At 30.8% G+C, this 13,894-nt stretch overlaps 1 protein-coding gene across 2 annotated transcripts; it reads right to left on the bottom strand.

Annotated features, from left to right (window-relative positions):
• Positions 1–10,874: 10,874 nt before the first annotated feature.
• Positions 10,875–13,341, bottom strand: UNE7 (Core-2/I-branching beta-1,6-N-acetylglucosaminyltransferase family protein). Of its 2 annotated transcripts, XM_078970394.1 has the most exons (4): positions 12,652–13,316; positions 12,452–12,527; positions 11,923–12,038; positions 10,875–11,615 (listed from the first exon to the last, which is right to left on the bottom strand). In XM_078970394.1, exons 1-4 carry the CDS (start codon positions 13,160–13,162, stop codon positions 11,092–11,094), a joined length of 1,227 nt encoding a protein of 408 aa, XP_078826520.1. In that variant the 5' UTR covers positions 13,163–13,316; the 3' UTR covers positions 10,875–11,091. The 2 variants fall into 2 exon arrangements, with proteins under 2 accessions (XP_078826520.1, XP_078826521.1); XM_078970395.1 differs by lacking the exon at positions 11,923–12,038 and having other exon boundaries at positions 11,414–11,615; positions 12,652–13,341.
• Between the last annotated feature and the right edge of the window lie 553 nt (positions 13,342–13,894).

Here is a 13,894-nt window from a genome sequence, read left to right as displayed (position 1 = left end):
CCTTTTCCAACCTTGTTAAATCCAGGATAGTGAGTCGGTTAACCACACATGCTCCACTAACGACTTACGCAAGGTGCAAAGTATAATTTCATGGGTTAGCACCAAAATTCACATTTTCCTAAGTAACTAAGATTGGGAATCTATAAGTGTTTAGTTACTTAGTATTTATCATTATACTTTTAATGAAGGGTGAATTAATGTCTTGTCAAACCCGTTCGGCTAACGACCCTCCACCAGTCAAGGAAGCGGTGGGTGAGAGTGGACAACGATTAAACTGCCATTTTATAGGCAATAACCTTATACCCCCTTATAGACCGGCTTCATGAATGAGGCCTACTAACGGTGAGAGTGACTTTGTTCTTATACACACACACACACACACACATATATATATATATATATATATATATAACTATTAACTATTAATATTATAATAGTGTAAGGGTTGAATTTAACTCTTACAATTCTAAGGGTTTAACTTGGAATTAAAGTATTCATGGGAAACTTTACAAAATCCAAAACTTGAGGGCAAGTTTTGAATAATTCAAAAACCTTTTCAATTCCATAAATTATGAGTTTAAAGTAGTTTTAATAAAAGACTCTTCAAGTTCCATAACTTGAGCACAAGTTATGGAAGACTTTAAAGCATTTAAAAATGAGACTCTTCACTTTCACAACTTATGAAAATCTTATGAGTTTTAAAAATCTTAAATGTGACTTTTCATATAACTTGAGGAAAAGTTACAAAAACACATTTTATGAACAACTTTTAGATCAATTTGTATTGAAAACACATTATCATATACTTTTCTATTAATCAAAGCTAACTCATAAGAACAAGATAATTCATATCAAATTTTTTTCATGTAATTAGCCTAACCATTAAACTAATACAAAACATGAATCTATTGACAATTATCTTTGAAATTGGATTAGCATGAACATTACCACATCAAAAATAGGTTTATAAGTTCAAAAATAGCTTAGGCTAATGTTCCTAGTCCAATTCCAACAAAAAAAAAAAAAAAAAAACTCGAAGATATGCTGCCAGGGGGTCCAACTCGTCGAGTGCATGAACAAACTCGACGAGTTGGATGATTTTAGGCATGGACTCGTCGAGTCCCTCCCTGGACTCGTCGAGTCAGCTGTCCAGACATCATATAAACTTCAATTTTCAGCCTATTTCAGCAAGTAGCATCAAGTATAATTGAAAACAAGCATTGGCTCTAATACCATTGATGGGTTTTAGTATACTACAACATCCTATGGTGCACATACAACCCTAAATACCTTGGATCTATGTTTTCACTAATTATACATGCAAATGGTTTCCAATGCATTAAACCTATAACTAGCATGCAATTTCATATACCAAATAAGATACTAGTTATAGTGACATACCATTTTGTGTTGTAGCTTGATTCCATGAGCTTAAGAGCCAAGTGCCCCAAGTGTGACGCCTCAAATGGTTCACACAACACCAACAACAACTTGGAATAACTTGAGAGAAAAGTTATTATGCTCACAATCGGCTAGCCCTCTCATATGAATCCTTAGGTCCGATTTCTTGAACTATGGGGTCTTTATATATTCTGGCTATTAGGGTTACAACATGTAACTTATGTATTTCCATATTCTTCATGCTCCATGGGTTAAAACTCCATGGGTTTAGCCCAACATGAAGAACTATGGATCATAAGCCCACATATATAAGAATGAATGATTTACACAATCAATCTCCATATATTTAATTAGTGTCTTTTGTTTACATAATTAATTCCAAATTAATTCTTGATCAATACTAATTAAATAATATGATTTCATATTAATATATTAGAACTTATAATATATTAATAAATCATAATATCCTTTTCTCATAAAAGTCTATCTAAATCGTTCAGATGCCATGCAACCTAAATGGGCCATGCCAAGTCAGGTTGAATACATACCATTAATAGTTATGGACTTAGACGCTAATCAAACATATTCAAAATATGAGGATGAACACACACATACAACAGATAATCGCAAGAAAATATTTGAGCTTCTGGTCTTTTTTTGTTATTGAAATAGATTTCAAGACCAAATCGAATAGATCGAAGGACTCAAGAACCATGAACAAGAAATCATTTTTGGACCTAATTTATGTTCAAGAACACATCTAGGATTTAAAGAACTCAAAGGGTTTTCACTTCTCATGACGTTTGTGACATCCCCGTTTTCATGGTCAGAAAAGACCGATTTTGTTTATGCTTTATAAAAATTAGAGTACCTCTTTTAATAAAAATGTTGCAGAATTTTCTCCCAGTAAAACATGATAAATATGTTATCAAAGCATTTCCGAAGAAAAGTATTTTTTTATTCATTTTAAAAAATTTGGGATGCCATCATTAATACAGAAACATAAGCATAAACAGAACTCACATTCATTATCACTAGTGATTAATATCTCCTTAATCTCTCAGTGTAATGTGACTTCATATCAACACCTGTGATATAAATAAAATGAGTGGGTCAGGTTGGAAAACCTGGTGAGTACATAGGGTTTCAACCCACAATAAACAAGTTTATTAACTTTATCAAACCAAACAAACCCGATTACCCGTTCCCGTTATCCTCACTTTACGTCCCTAAAACATCTAACACAAGGGACCTAGTCTAAGGACTTTCATTGGGGTGACAACACATGCTTTGAGGGTTCCTCAACAATTCATGTCAAATAACGCAACCATGTGGGGGATGGAGTACTACTGGTGAGCAGACAGTTTAAATAAACACCTACAGGTTGCGGACCTGCTAACATTCCACTGGACTGTCTAGAATAGTCCGTGGTCGTGATCTATACTCTGCTAGACGACTGGATCATCAATAACATCTATATCGAGGTCTCTCATTATTTTATTTTTTCACACAACAACTATTACATCTACCCATGTTTTACCCAACACATTTTGTAGATATAAAATACATATACAGTTTAAATCATTTAAAACATGTATAAGAATCTTTCATCCAGCATAGATAACAAGTATTCAGACAATATGCACACATATCACGTAATTTATATAAAATACTTCATATCTATGTGTAAGATGAAATGGACCATGCACTCACTTGAAAAGGTGGTGACTCGACACTCGGACAACACTTCGTTACTCTTAACACAATTTTCCTTTTGACAAAATCTAGTATCATTACCACTAGAGTTTAGTCTAATATTCACCGAGACTAATTAATAGTCTTGCTATTATTACTATTATATAAGCACGAAACAATATTTCTCAACCACTATATACAGACAGGGTCAGACATAAAACACCGGAGGGTAAGACCATTTTGGCATATAGCACTTCTGAAATACAACAACCCTATGCGGCCCTTTAAACCATATTACCTATACCGCGAGTGGTTAAAAAGATATTATAATGACACTTATATAACTCATAATAACAGCCCAAATACTTATTATAAGGTCCTAATAACATTACTATATTAAAACATAAGATATACTAACGATGGGGTGGGCGTAGCTCACTTACAACGAGTTTTTTTTATCCCGCAAAACCGGACTTCGCTGGAGCAACGTTTCCGAACCGAAATGCTCTTTTTCTCGATGCTTCGGGGGCCTCGGGGCTTCCTTCGGGTGCTAGGGGGGTTACCCAGACTTTAGGGGGAGGGGGGGGGAGCTTAGAGAGAGAGAGAGTATAGAGTGAGAAAGAAGAGGGTTGAGGGTGAGGAAATGAGGGAACCTGACACTATTATTTATAGGTTGAATTCCTGATGGACTCGCCGAGTCGGTGCCACTTGTCAGCTTTCTGGTGGCCACACGTGTGTGGCATGTATTGTGCCACGTCACCCATTTTGCAGCAGTACCCTGCCGACTTCTAAACCCTGTAACTTTCGCATGCGAGCTCCGTTTTTTACTTTCTTTTATTCTACGCATAGGTAAAAACAAGATTTACAAATTTTATTTAGACTCCGTCGGATAATTATAGACCGTTCTTAAATTTAACAGTAGGAGGATATTAGACTGTTAAATGGCCGCGAAAAATTCGTAACTCCTTTATACGGACTCCGTTTTCGTCTGTCTTTTTACTGTTGAGTTCATATTAATAAGATCTTCAACTCTCATATAGGTCGCGTAAGCCAAAAACCGCTTGAACTAAAATTCGAGTTTCGGGTCGTGCACTGCTAAGCCAAATCTTAGAAAATTCATAACTTCCTCATACTTAGTCAGGGCGTTCTTTTTTTTGTATGTTCTAGGTTTAACGTATACTACAATTTTGTTTAGATTACTAAGGCTAAAAATTCCTTTATCAAAAATTCACTATTTACGTCTCCCGGTGCCGTGCCAGTTTTGCTGTAAAACTTCGACGGGTCATAACTTCTTCGTTATAACTTGGATTTCGGCGTTCTTTATATATATATGGAACCCTTGTAACATATACTACAACTTGGTTAAGATTAATCATTCTAAATAATCTTCCATTAAAAACTTATTTTCTCTAAATTGACTAGTTCGGATCTGCGGACGTTACAATGTTCATCAGAAACCTATTCGTGTTTTTCCTCTGGATTTCAATCTTCTGTCATAGACACACACACACGCACACTTACATACATATCATTTTCTGCCATAGCTTCCAACAACAGTGAAAAAGTATGGTGAAGAAGACATAGGGTTCGTTTTTTTGCAAATGGGGTCTAAACCAGGTGTGTGTGTGTGTGTGTGAGAGAGAGAGAGAGAGAGAGGGTGATGGGCCTTTCTTATTAAATAACTATTTAGATATAAAAAATGACAAAAACAGGAAATAAATACTCGAGGGTATTAAAGTTATTTCAATTTACCAATGGACTAAATCAACAACGAAACTATCTCAAAAGTATCACGAAGCCAAAAAAGTCGGGGTTTGGACCAAACCTTAGAAAAATACATACCACATGGAGCATTTTTGCAGTTTTGTCTTTTTTTTAATTGATGTAATAAAAAAATGGAAAATTAAATTAAAAGGGGTAAAATCATCTTTGTAAAAAAGTTCAAACAAAAATGAACCAAACTCGAAAAAAAAATTGAAAAGTTTAGACCTCTGGTGTTAATTCATACTTTTTTTGAACCAAAGTGGTAATCATGAGCAAACCATGTAGTTTAGTCTACATAATTTAACACATCTATTTGAGAAAATATAATATTTTATTTGCAAATAATTGGATAAAAATATCTTTTTTTCTAATAAACAAATCTTCAATATGTCACATGTTAATTACTATTTGTAATCTTCTAATCTAATTTATTTTACGTGTCATCATTTTAATAAATGCAAGACTTTTCTCAACATTTATTATATTCCCTAAAATATATTAATGAAATTAAAATTAATAATTCATAGCCCGAGTATTTTGGTTACAATATCAGTTGTCTTCAAATATTCAAAATCAATTAATATCCTAAAAATTAAGGAATATATTACTCTACATACATTTTAAACATGAATCTCCATTTAAATATACTATCATCATTCTAAAAGGTTGTGCTATAAGTACCCCTAACCATTTTTACCTTTTCTAAAATCAATCAAATTCAAATTTTGATATTTGATTTGACATTTTTTTTCTTTTGTTGTTTTTTTTTGTTTTCCAATTTTGTTTTTTTGGTTATTTTTAATTCTTTTATTATTATTATTATTATTATTATTATTATTGTTATAAAATTTGCACAAAATTTAAATATCCGGACGACAGTATAAATTCGAACGACTATATAAATCGGTTTTTAAATATTTTTTTATAATTTAATAATAATAATATTAAAATATAATAATAATAATAATAATAATAATAAAATTAAAAAAGAATTAAAAACAACAAAAAAATAAAATAGGAAAAAAAAATAACAACAAAAGACAAAAAATCAAATCAGGGGGTGGAATTGAAAAATGAAGGGGGGGGGGGGTGGAATTGGAAAAGGAGGAGGGTACTTTTAGAAAACCCTATCACAAATTGATAGTCCATTTTTTATTTTTTATTTTTTTTCTTCAATTTTAAACTTAAATATTTTTGTTTTTGATAGATAGTATTTGATGCAAAATATATGAATGGATTGTATTTTAAATATTTTTTCATTGTTATAAGTTTTATCAAGTAATATATAACACAAATAAAAATATTTAAGGTCAAAGTTGAAGAAAAAAGATTTCAAAAGTCAAAAATGGTCTATCAATTTGGGACGGATGGAATATGTTGGTATCCAGTGGGGGAGACATGGTTAAAGTAAAGAGGTATCCCAAACCAATGAGTACGGTTTCTCGGTTTTAGGTTTAAACTTAAACTCATTCAAAAGTTTAACTTGTTGAAAATTGAGAAGCTTGTGTTGGTTATATAATAAATGTATATGATCTATGTTTCATGTTATGGTCGATGTGGGCATGTGGAATGATTTTAGAATTTTAAAAAGCAAGTTGAAAAACTAATAAACAAAATAAAGTAAACTCGTGTAAGGGTTAAGATTTGAAATAAGGACTTTAAAATTAAAAGTTTAGCATTTTACCACTTGAACAACTTAGTACTTATGTTTAATTTTCACAACATCATAGTGTATAATAGGTATAATCTGTACAAAGCTATATAAAAGAATATAAATGTTTGAAAGAAGATTTGAACTTACAACCTCCATAACGCCTTAACTATCTGAACCAACTACAACTTATGTTATTATGTCACTAAACATATTAATATTATGTATATATACATTATATAAAACAAATTTTAAAAAAAAAATTACAGTACTGAAATTTTTTTTAGGAGCATCCCGAGATACTCCAGCAGTCTAATTGAAAATAATTTGCCATAATTTTTTATGACATTTAACATATTTTTTTTTATATATAATAATTATAAACATAGCAACTATGGTTTTCTCTCCATACCCCATAACCTTATATAAATAAATATTTTTTGATAACTAGTAATAGCTAAATAAATAGTTATTGGTGCTGTGTTGTTCTAACTTATGTGTTTTGTGCATATATTTTTATAAATGCCATATTTACTTGTACTATAATAAAAAAAATTTACATACATTTTAATATTTTAACAAAATATCTTGAATTTACAACATATACACAATCATTCATTTAAGTTATTTCACTATGACTCCTACATAAATTTAGTTAACAACTTCTTAGATTATGTATAACATTTATTCATCATAAATACATATTTTTACACATAAATATTCGCTTTTACATGCTACAAAATAACCAGAATTTTGCTCAACTTATCACATTAATTCAGCTTTTCTTACAATCTAAAAATATATTGCATTTTATTTGTTGACATTTAATATTAATTTTTGTCTATATAATAAATTTTTTGAAGGTAGTTTTTACGGGTTATAACTTAATATATATAATAACTAAACACATTACCCAAGCAACAATTTAGACATTATTGATCATTGACGTGAACCTATTATTTCAATATCCGTCACACCTATGTTTTTTTCATCCTTAAACATTTTTTGGAGTGAAAAATACATCTTTCTTATCCTTTCGTATCAAAACTTATTTTTAATAAATATTTAGAGTAAATTAAAACTATTAACTAGTTAATAAAAAAATTATATTTCATTAATAAAATAACATTACAAGCTTGAATTGTAATTGCCGCTTCGTGAAAATACTATTTTGGGTGATATTTAATAATTTTCATGCCCTACCTATTTCTAAAGTAAGACGGATTCTATGTGAGGAAATTTTCAACCGAAATAAGAATGTATCATGTAGGAAATAAAATAACAGGACATCTTCCCAAACGAATTAAAGTGTGTATAATTATGTATTTATGTTTGAGTTAAATGCGACTTCCGTGGTTTAATATTTCCCATGTTGAGTCGATAAATGCCATGTATTTGGGTAGTACTTAAACCTTAAAAGAAAGGCTTTAGGTTTTTTCACCCCATTTTATGATCTTGTAGCTATTTATTTAATTATCATTTTATAATATTTGAATGTAGTTTATCAATCTTTTGATAAAGATATTATATAGATTTTAAATAAAAATCAAATCATGCTTATCGTATTTTTTCTTAATCATAATTATCATGCTTAAGAAATAAGAAATCCAAATCACGTGCATCATATTAGTTAATTAGTTTACAAGATATATGATCAATGATCAATGATCAATAATCAAATACTTATAGTTAATTTTATGTCATTTTTTTTTAATATTTTCGTTTTTTAAAGCTTACCGTAAGTTTCAACAATTTTCACAATCTTTAACAAGATTAACCGAAATATATAATTTTGTAGGGTTTAAAAAGTAGAGACCAGTAAAACATAAAATCCATTCGATGTGCCGTATTTTTATCAAGGTTTTAAATAACGTAAGACGTGGCTTAGCGGCAAGATAAAAGTTAAGCCATGACAAGTTTTGGCGAATCATGACGTTTTTCAAGGCGTGACTATATTATATACATTAAAAGATATAAATCGTATAATTATTGAATTTTATCAAATATATGAAGTTTTTAGAAGTGTTATATTAATAACTAATAGAAAAAAGTTAACAAAAACTCATTTATTTTTGATCCGATAAAAAAAAACAAAAGAAATAAAACAAAAAGTTCGCGCCGTAATGCGATAAGGTGCGCCTTGACACGTTATTTGAGTGTCACACTTCACAAACCTGCCTTAGATGTTTTTGTAACGGCTACACCACGCATCGTGCCATGGCACGCCTTGAGGCGCGCCATGGCGCGCTTTTTAGAACCATGATTTTTATTGATCTTTGACCTCAAATTTTTTATGAAATAACTCTTTAACTTCATAAAATTTTATAAAGAATATAACAAACTAGGGGTGATAAATATATACCATAGAAGATCAGCTAACATGTGTACCAACCGAACCAATTATGTTGGTAGTAAATATGCTTGGTAGACAACATGTTTGGTTGGTAGTACCATACAAATTATTTAATAATAGTACGGTAATGATATAAGGTTTTAAATGACACGGTATTACCATACTAACCAATTTATCTTTCATATATATAAAATATTGTATATTTTAACTTTAAATGTGTTTGATGGTTAAGAGTTCAAGTATTTTGATATTAAGATTTACTGTCTGGTAGTTTTTAAAGGTTAAACTCATATTAACATATCACATTTACTCTATTGGTTAGTTTAAATTCATGGTACAAAATTATAAAATCTTGAATTTTTAATCCAACCATTTAGAACTCTTATTTACAAAACCCACATGTATCTTTTAAGTGTACAATAACACATAAATCTTAATTCATAAAACATCCACACATGTTTAGGCCTGACAATCGTGTCGTGTTCGGATTGGCATGTCACGGGTTGGCGGGTCAAAATATGTCAACCCAAACACAATCCATTTAAATATACATGTCACAGGTTGATAGGTTTGGAACATAAACTCATATATGACCCATCAACCCATTTATTTATACGGGTTCACATGTTGGTAGGTTCGTGGGTCAGATTTGGGTTCGTGGGTCCGAATGAAAATTAAAAACATTCTTAGAAACATGTTACAGACTTAACATTATAAATTACAACTTACGACCTTAGCCCACCCACCACGAGTCAAAATGTCAAAATTGTCAAATGGTCTATGAATCAATGATATATATATTACATAATACTTATTAAATAACAATCTTTGATACATAAATACATTTAAAAATAAAATAATTTTTTATTCAGAATATAAACGAGTTAGCGGGTCAACCCGTTTATTTTTTGAGAAACTCATATATGACCGTTTAATAAATGGGTTGACGGGTTGAAAAACTCAACCCAAACCCATTTATTTCGTGTCGTATCGAGAAATGCTAGCCCTACACATGTTAATACCATTATCAATATGTACCAACTGAAGTTATTGATAGCCAATTAAGTTGGCATCAACTGTACTTGGTCTGGTAGTGGTAACTAAAATTACATACTAATTATAATTGGTACGGTACACGGTTTGAGAAAAAAAAAATTATCTGTACTGTACCAATTTCACCCCTAATTTACATAATAAACTTTAGTAGTTTTTTTTTTTTCATATCTATTTAGTTTTCTTTAAATAAAAACATATGGTAAATGTTATAAAGTTCTTTGATATATTTGTATTCATCTAAAACTATATTTTGTTTCGGTATTATACTTTATTTTCTTTTTGATATATATGGATTGATGTAAAACACTAAAACTTATGGTTATATTTTATTTTAATGTATTTGGATTGATCTACAACTTATTTTTATGAATATTTTAATGTTTGAACTTGTAAACATCAAATTCATGATTTATATATGTATGTATGTGTAGGAAAAAAAATGATGAAAATTATAGAAACCGGTTGACCCGATGGTTGAACTGAAACCGATTACCATATCAGTGCAACTAAAATACCGTTTTTTAAAATGTTGTCCGGAAGTTATTTAAATTAGTTTTTCAAAGCTTTTAGCTTTTAATTTAAAAGCTACTTTAAATAACTGCAATTTATACTTACTTTGAAGTCATATACATGTAATATACGAATTTCTATTCTAATGTTAGTCTATAACTAATTAACTACCGTGTTGTGTTAATAAGTGTTTTAATTGTTTATCATGTTTTATGAACTTGTGTTGTGATTGTCATATTTTTTCTTTAAAATGTGGAAAGCTAAAACACATTATACATGAGTATTTAAAATATATGTTAGAAACATAATATTAGTTGCCAATTTTTTTTATAAATATTAAACATATCACTGCATATCTAATATTTTAGATATACGAGGAATGGGATTAGATTTTGTCTTTTTCGATACCTATAGATTATAGAATATAGAATATTGAACTCAAACTAGTTAAACTTCCCACTTCCATTGCATGAGATTAACATACCACACACTCCCAATGCCATTGCCATCGCCACCACGATCATTGATCATCATCATCTTTTTTTCTAAAATCCAATTACAAAAAATAACAAATTCTCAACCAAGAACTCAAATATTACATTACAAACAAAATTCTCTTAACATCTATAAGCGATTTATTATATCATCAAATATTAAAAACTCATCTACATTGATGTCTACTAAAATTGGGATTAGAAGTCAACTTCGTTAGCAATGTTTTCAATCTTCTACCACCTGCCCCAGGCTTCAAAACACCAAACCCATCGTTATGAAAACTCGAGCACTTTTGATGCTTATCATCATCACTCTTCAAACACCAACCCCCATGAGAAAAATGAGTAGGATGACTTCTTTTGAGTAGCTCATGGTCAATTCTATCAAGAACTCCATTGTTGTGCTTGAATTTTCTTGCAAAAGGGCGATTACTTAGAACCATTTTTCTATAGTCTCGGGGTCCAAGCAACCTTGGATGCTGTTTTGGAGGTGTGTCCCATGTGATGTAATGAAGATCATGGTTGACTGTTGTGTTCTTGTACTCTTTTGAGTTGCATATAACAGTTTGAAAGTATCCTTCTGGAGATGAAACAAAATTCGTGTAGTAAAGGAGGAGTGTTCGTGGTAGGTTTTCATAACCCATTATGCAATATTCTGCAAATGATCTTGATAATATAGTCCATGCTGAACCTGTATCATAATATACACATATTAATGAAAATTTTGGTGAGGAAGGTAGTTAAAGAAAATTTTGGTGCTTTTTCAGAAGTTCACATGATATGTCATTAAAGTTATTACGTACACCTACAAAATAGCATGTTACATGGCCCCCACATGGATTGCCTCATTTTTGTCGCCCAAAAACAATGTAAATTTCCTCATCGCAAACTCAAAATTAATTCAAGATTTGCATTGGAGTTACAAGAAACTGAACACGTTGATGAAATGAAATCAAGATTTGAAATATAATTGAAGAAGAAATGAAAGAAAAATTAACCTGTATACAATTTGAAAGCAGTGGGGAGAGTTCTTTGCTTGATTACCCACCATATCTCTGATTTATTTGAACTGTAAAGACCTGGGTCGATCATTATTGGCTTCCCTCTCTTGTTCCTGCAAATATTTAATTTCTCTTTAAATTATCAAAAGGGAAAAACAGATTAATTATGATTGTTGGAATAAATATAATATCGTTATCAGGTACTTGTTGAGTATCAAATGATCTGATTTTGAATTTAGAAGTACGATCCAGATGCCCTCTTGGCTTCATGTGACATGTGTTTTTCTTATCTTCCCCAATTATAATATGTTGAAAAGAGAATTAAATTACTCATTCAGCCGTATTATAATTGGAAAAAAGAATTGACTTTTCTTGTAATTTAACACAAGTAATCAAACCGTTTATAAAACAACTACGATTAGAAAAAAAAAATGAAAAATCAACAATCAAGAATTGACTACATATTTCTAGAATTTAAAAGAGAAAGATAATTTTAATGGAGAGATGGAAAATGATGGCATCTTACAGTTTCCAACCCAACCGACTGCTGTGCTGGATGAAATTGAGATGTCTTGGCAGCACCGAGAAAGCAGATATCAGATCTGAAAATGGCGATCACAAAAACATAATCAACAATTAATTCATCAAAATGTTCATAAATAAGAGAATAATCTTGAGATAATCAAAACCCTGATTCCCTAGAAGTAATGTAAGTACTCACCTTACCATCTTGAGTAACCAAAGGGTAATCAGAAGCACTGAGATTAATAAACCAATCCCACTGCGCATCAATCCTCAGAAGCATCGACATGGCGTGCAAAGTAGTCGCAAGCATCGTTGGTCCTCTGTACGTCACTCTATTAGGTTTCCCTACAATCATAACGTTCCCCACAAGTTGGAAAACATGATTATCCCTAACGAATCTCGCAATCTCTCGATGTTCATCTTCCGTAGCTTCCCGTTCCAAATGAATCAAGTACAAGTTCCCCGGATGGTAAAGCGCTTGAATCGTTCGTTTCAGCTTGGCAGTGTCGCCTTTGGATGCAGAGATCAAGTAGGCGAAGGAAACTGGGTATGGCCTGGTGTTGTTGATCGATTTGGGGATCAGGAGAGTTGTTGGGATTGATGATTGTTTTAGTATGTTGATATCAAATGAAGTTGAGCAGGTGGATATGTAGAGCATTGTGAAGAAAAGTGATATGAGAATGAAGGAAATTAGGAATAACTTCAAACCCATTTTAGTTTGAGATCCAGGAGATCGATCTCCAACAAAGAGTTGTTGGTTAAGATGAAGCAGATGGCTGTAGTTGGAGGTTAAATATGAATAAAGATGAAAGAATGCAGATGAGTTTTGTTGGGTGGGTTGCGTCCATTGGAAGGGGATTAAACTTAAATATGAACAAGGAAGTCACTCTCAAAGTTGGGTGTTACAGCCAGCCTACAAATAAATTACTTTTATGAATACGATAAAATTATTATTGAAGATATTATAATGTTTAGTTTAAATATATTAATATAGAATTCAAAAAACTCAATTAAAAAACGATCTTCGCTGACAAAGTGTAAATTTTTTAACCATGATCACATATGTTATAATATCAAATTCTAATTGTATGAATTGGATTTTGAACAAAAATAATTACTTTAAAACATCACGTAAACCAATAAACCAACCATTTAAAATTGTTTGAAAGAAGTTAGTCAATTTATCTGACCTAATTTCATGTTTAAGACTCATCGCTAACTCTAAAATCGTTTATTGCAAACCATTTAAAAGTTAAAAGTTCACTTATTTTTATAAAATACAATCGACTTGATGGTGTACAAGAAAGATAATCACTAAATTAAAATCACATATACATTTTAAGTGCAAAAGGTTTGGTAATTTGACAATTAAATGCATAAGATACATAAACACGACTTTTTACAAGCATGTCTTGAAAAAAATGAAATATTAGTTTTTCATGCA

Source organism: Lactuca saligna, chromosome 8 (genome assembly GCF_052625555.1).
Source record: "Lactuca saligna cultivar CGN05327 chromosome 8, ASM5262555v1, whole genome shotgun sequence".
NCBI classification, from domain to species: domain Eukaryota; kingdom Viridiplantae; phylum Streptophyta; class Magnoliopsida; order Asterales; family Asteraceae; genus Lactuca; species Lactuca saligna.
Note: the sequence above shows the minus strand (reverse complement) of the source record. Positions and strands in the feature narration are given on the sequence as shown.

Coding starts and splice junctions, on each gene's coding strand:
- UNE7 (XM_078970394.1), bottom strand. CDS start 13,162: ATGGGTTTGAAGTTATTCCTAATTTCCTTCATTCTCATATCACTTTTC. Junction 12,039..12,451: donor AGTCGGTTGGGTTGGAAACT/GTAAGATGCCAT, acceptor AAATATTTGCAG/GAACAAGAGAGGGAAGCCAA. Junction 11,616..11,922: donor TGCTTTCAAATTGTATACAG/GTTAATTTTTCT, acceptor ATTATGATACAG/GTTCAGCATGGACTATATTA.